The 5,533-nt window shown below is 33.5% G+C and overlaps 1 protein-coding gene across 1 annotated transcript; it reads right to left on the bottom strand.

The window, feature by feature from the left end:
• Nucleotides 1-1,175: 1,175 nt before the first annotated feature.
• Nucleotides 1,176-2,366, bottom strand: LOC306866464 (fin bud initiation factor-like). The gene has a single exon (XM_079411693.1). It carries the CDS (start codon nt 2,360-2,362, stop codon nt 1,700-1,702), a length of 663 nt encoding a protein of 220 aa, XP_079267819.1. The 5' UTR covers nt 2,363-2,366; the 3' UTR covers nt 1,176-1,699.
• Between the last annotated feature and the right edge of the window lie 3,167 nt (nt 2,367-5,533).

Below are 5,533 nucleotides of genomic sequence, written 5' to 3'. Positions count from 1 at the left end.
ATATGTATTTTATAAAATAATATGATTTAATAATGGTATTTGTATTCTGTGCGCGCCTAAACGATCCGAAATGTTTCTCACAGATGAAATTTGAATTGATGTCAAATCAAACCACAGTAAACTGGCCAAATCTGAAAAAACTATATCAGTAATTGTTTCTTGTGTCTACTGACCAAATTTTGTGATTATGTTGAGCAATAATTGAATGAGTTTTCATAATGTTGATGTGTCACTATATTGGATTTGAGTGATTTTTCCGTATATATTTCATATTTGTGTGTTTGTATTCTGGAAATAATATGTTCAGTTTGTTTCTCACCAGACCCTATCGTATATAAGTTACCCAGAACACTTTGAATATACGGCACGTGTCACATGGGAACACTCTGTGATACTTTTGCATGTGTTTTTTTAAAGCTTGATGTTAATGGCCATACTGCCATTATATGAAGAAGAACGTGTGGGACATAAACAAAAAAACTGAGAAGAAGGGCTCGGCATTAGAACAAGAAAAAAGGTAAATAAATGATGAAATCATCTTTATTTTTATCATCCCTTAAAACAAATTGTTCTCCCGAGCTGTTGTTTAAGCAGATAAATGCAAGCACTATAAACCCAATGACATTCAGGATACATATGGATCAAAAAAGAATATGTATTTTGTGCCTTTGCATTGATTTGCTGACATTACGTTTTAATTGTTGTAAAAACATGTATTGAAAACACTGAATGTGAAGATATTTTGGTGCAGGGAAAAAGATTTGCAATGTTTCAATTAAAATAAATAAATGTAGACATGCATTGTTTTGTGGATTTTTTATTTTTTGTACCTGAACACGGACCACACAATGAACAATGAACTCAATTCGACTCAAATTTAACACTACTGAAATATATATATGACTCCCTCCATTGTGGAGTTAAAATGAAATATGTACATTACTCACGGAGTACATTTTAACACCATAAGAGTTTAAATGTAATCTGTAAATAATGTATATATGCCACACTTTCGAAAGTGTTATTTTAACTCCACAATGGAGGGAGTCATATATACATTTCAGGAGTGTTAAATTAAGTCGAATTGAGTTAAATGTACACGGGCTTTTTTGCTTTGTAGGTTACCGTTTTATTTTTTACAGTCAATAAAATGAAAATTTCTCTTACTTGTGGCTATAACAATTTATTTATTTATGCATCTAATCAAAAAAGGCATACACATTCTTAACACAAATCTTGTTTGCATGCATGCCCAGAGACAAAGAAATGGAAACTGGTGTTATTCAGACAATCTTTTCTATATTAAAGAAGATTTTTTTTTTTTTTTTTGTGATTTACTCAGAAAATGTTTACATTGAAAGGTTTTTATAGGCTTTACATTTGACACTTTTTAAATAAAAATTCCTATAAGACTTTGTTGCACTTGTTTTTTAAAGCCAGAAACCACTGATGGAGCCTCAATAACTTTTTTTTTTTTTTTTATCTCCAAAGGAACATATAACAACTGTATGAAATCCAAAATGCTATTGAAAATCTTTATTTTTAAAGGAACCAGCGAAAAAAATAAAATAAATAATAATAATAAAAAATAAAAAACACCAAAGAGTTTCACAATTTGGGAAATTTGGGAGATCCGACGGTTAACATACTTGGGAAAAACAATCCAACTCGGACTGTAGTCTGTCCAGAAGGTCTGAGTCTACACATTCAGGTATTCATTTTTAAGCCGGCTTAACCTGGATCCATGACTCCGAATGATCAGAGAGATGAGCTCGTGCTTATCCTTGAGTCCGGAAGAGATGTCCAGAGTTTCCTGTAGAGTGTCCATCACATTATGCATGGGGTTGATGAAGTTATTGGTGAACTCATTCTCCTCTCTTTGCTCGGAATCCTGGCTTTGCTTGAATTTCGTCTCCAGCTCCAGAAGAGATTTCTCCACGTTTGTAAAAGCCTCGTTGATTTGCACAATCTCCCTCTTCAGGTATTTCCCATAACTGTCCTCGCCGTCCAGGTCGTAGGAAACGCTCTTCCCGAGGCTCTCCAGAACGCGCGCGGCGTCTTCTATCTGCTGTTTAATGATGATAAAATCCTCGCGAATGATCGAGTCCCGGTCTTCCTCCAGCGGACACGGTCTGCGGTCGAACCATTTAAAGAGCATCTGGCATTTCTCCGGGTCTTCGGTCTCCTCGTAATCGCCGTCCGGGACGAAGAAGTGGTGAAAAGTCCCGTTGGACATTTCAGGGAGCAAAGGTCCCTTGTAGATCGCAGCGCAGAGCGGCAGTAAAAACAGACCAAGGCCGAAAGGTAACATGATAGATTGCTTCTGTCCACTCGGAAGGTCTGTCAGGGACGATGTCCACATCTGGAGTCTCTAGTATGAATATGCGCACTAGGAGAGACGCTGAGGCTGTAATCTGAGTCCAGCGCGCTTTTACGCGCTCTCAAATTACAGCCGGCCGCGCGTCTCACTCACAACTCACTGCAGCGATTTTGCTTATCTGCGTCTCACTCTGTAATAACTCTAATCGATCAGCTAACATTGTAATATGTGACATTGAACCTGTCATAAGTAGCATGGGTATATTTGTAGCAATTGATAGCCAAAAATACATTGTATGGGTCAAAATGATCGAATTATCGTTTTTGACAAAAATCATTCCATGAAGATATTTTATATATTCCCTCGCGTAAATATATAAAAACCTAATTTCTGATTAGTAATATGCATTGCTAAGAACTTCATTCGGACAGTTAAAGGCATTGTATCTCGGCCAAATATTTTCCTATCCTAACAAACCATATTTATTTATTCAGCTTAAAGCTAATAAAGTGATGCATATGACCCTTATGACTGGTTTTGTGGTGCTGGGTCACATATACACTATAATTGAATGTAATAATGAAATACACACAAAAAAAAAAAAAATAATAATTTGTTCAACTAATCAGCATGAATTTAATCCTGAATCATATATTAAAAACAAAGCCATTAACAAATGGTCAGCATGTGTTGCACTTTATCATTTATTGATTCCCCCTAATTCTTATTTTTTCTTTTAAATTTCCCTTCCAAAAATCTTGCTGTGTTTCATAACATTTAGCTTTGACCATTGGCAATCACTTTTATCTTCTGAAAACCTGGATACTGCACATAGAATATTTATTGAGGAGCTAAAAATTTAAGGAATAAATATACAAAACTAGTCAGAAATAAGTCTAGAAAGAATAATTTACCATGGATTAATGAACAGGTATGGGTGTTTATGAAAAAGCGTGATATTCCCTTAAAAAAAGCTATAAAATCTGGTTTGCAACAAGATCAACTTATTTTTAAATAGTTTAAGAAATAAGGTAGTTAAGACATTACGGCAGGCTAAGGCACAATTTTTTGTTAATATTCTAAATGAGGCTAAAGGTAATAGTAAAAGGGTATGGCAAACTATTAATAAATTGATAAAGAAAGACATTAAATCATGTAATAAATGTTTAGAATTGGATTTTAAAGGAAGTATAATTGATAAATCTGACAAAACTGCTGATGCATTTAATAATTACTTTGTTGACTCAGTTCAAACTTTGAGTGATACATTTGAAAATTAAGACATAAAGAAATTAAATCAGTGAATTTAGAAAAATCTGCATTTCATTTGACAACAGTTACAGAGAGTATAATTCAGAATATTATAAAAGATTTAAAAAATTCTAATGCCAAAGATATAGATTGTTTAGACTGTAATTTGAAAAAATAATAGTGATATATTTTTAGCACCAATTACTCATTTCGTGAATTTATCAATTACACAAACTACATTCCCAAGTTGTTGGTTAGTTACCCGAGTTTTTAAGACAGGTGAGCCAACTAATGTGGTAAATTATAGGCCGATTTCAATTCTACCAGTAGTGTCTAAAATAGTAGAAAAAGTAGTAACTGATCAAATTGTGAATTTCGTAGATATACATAATTTATTGTGTCCTATGCAATTTGGGTTTCGTAAACAGCATTCGACAGAAACTGCTGTATGTTATTTTATTGAGCAAATTCGGTCAAAATTAGATAAGGGTGGGATTGTTGGCGCTGTGTTCCTTGATTTACAAAAGGCATTCGATACACTAAATCACAATATTTTATTATCTAAATTATCACATTTTAATTTTTCAGAAGATACAATAAAATGGATTGAGTCTTATCTTACATCAAGGAAACAGTGTACCCGGATTAATACATACATATCCTCTTTACGAGATTGTCCCACAGGGGTTCCTCAGGGGTCAACCCTAGGGCCATTACTCTTTAGTTTGTATCTGAATGATCTTCCAGATGTTTGTCCTGATGTGCATATTTGTTTGCATATATTTGCATATTTGCATATATATATCTGTTTTGTATTCTCCTGCCCAGGGACAGCAGATGAAATTTAGCTCTGTAGCTAATTCTGGGGCAGTTTTCGGACTTATTGTCCCTGTCAAATAAAGAATTAAATAAAATAAAAAAATTAATTACATAATTGTGGCATCCGTAATCGTGATTAGAAATTTGACTAAATGTGCAGCCCTAATTTAATTCATTATTAGCTTTTTATCAACTCACAAACCCACTGCAGTTCTTACATTAAGACCAGTTTGGAAAATTAACATTTTCATCATGTAATCTGTAATCAGTAATGGACTACATATTGTAAGTGATCCAGCCATCTTTGCATCGAATCATATGTTAAATAGCCATAATAAATGGGTTTCCACTTTTTCCTGTATTCACACTATAATATAATGTGATGGACTTCAATGCAAATGTATTTGAATCAATTTCCCAAGTTTATAATGTGATCGCATCTGCATAATTGTGATATTACCCTCTTTTTTTGTTTTTGCTCTGTTAAACCACTTTGTCAGCAGTGTGTGTATCAGGATTAACTAGAGTTTCACGGATGACAAAGTATCACAAACACCAATAAAGCACATCACCAGTTAATCATCATCAGTGAGAGTAATAATGAACAACATTATAACTTTACCACAACATTATAACTTTAACACTTTTTGACAGTCACCATTGCCATCCCTTATGTCCAATATAATACGCTATACTATACTATACTATAATATAATATACTATACTATACTATACTATACTATACTATACTATAATATAATATAGTATAATATAATATAATATAAAAACATCTGACAACCCCAGCAACTTCTTCCTCTCTTTGATGGTATGTTAGTAAGTAGGTATAGATAGATAGATAGATAGATAGATAGATAGATAGATAGATAGATAGATAGATAGATAGATAGATAGATAGATAGATAGATAGATAGATAGATAGATAGATAGATAGATCCCTGAGTGGAAATTCATGAGGACAGTCGTGAGTGATAAAATAACTAATATGACCCCTCGTCCCATGTCTTGACTCATAAGCATTTTTAACCTGTTAAAACCTCAATGATTAACATGATTAGCATGTGAAGTGTCTGAACTAGAGATACTGGAGCCACACTACCAGTTTGACCAGATTCTGCCTCAAGC

Source organism: Barbus barbus, assembly GCF_936440315.1.
Source record: "Barbus barbus genome assembly, chromosome: 48".
In the NCBI taxonomy this organism is placed as follows: Eukaryota; Metazoa; Chordata; class Actinopteri; order Cypriniformes; family Cyprinidae; genus Barbus; species Barbus barbus.
The sequence above is the reverse complement of the archived record's forward strand: the minus strand, read 5'-3'. Positions and strand labels throughout refer to the sequence as shown.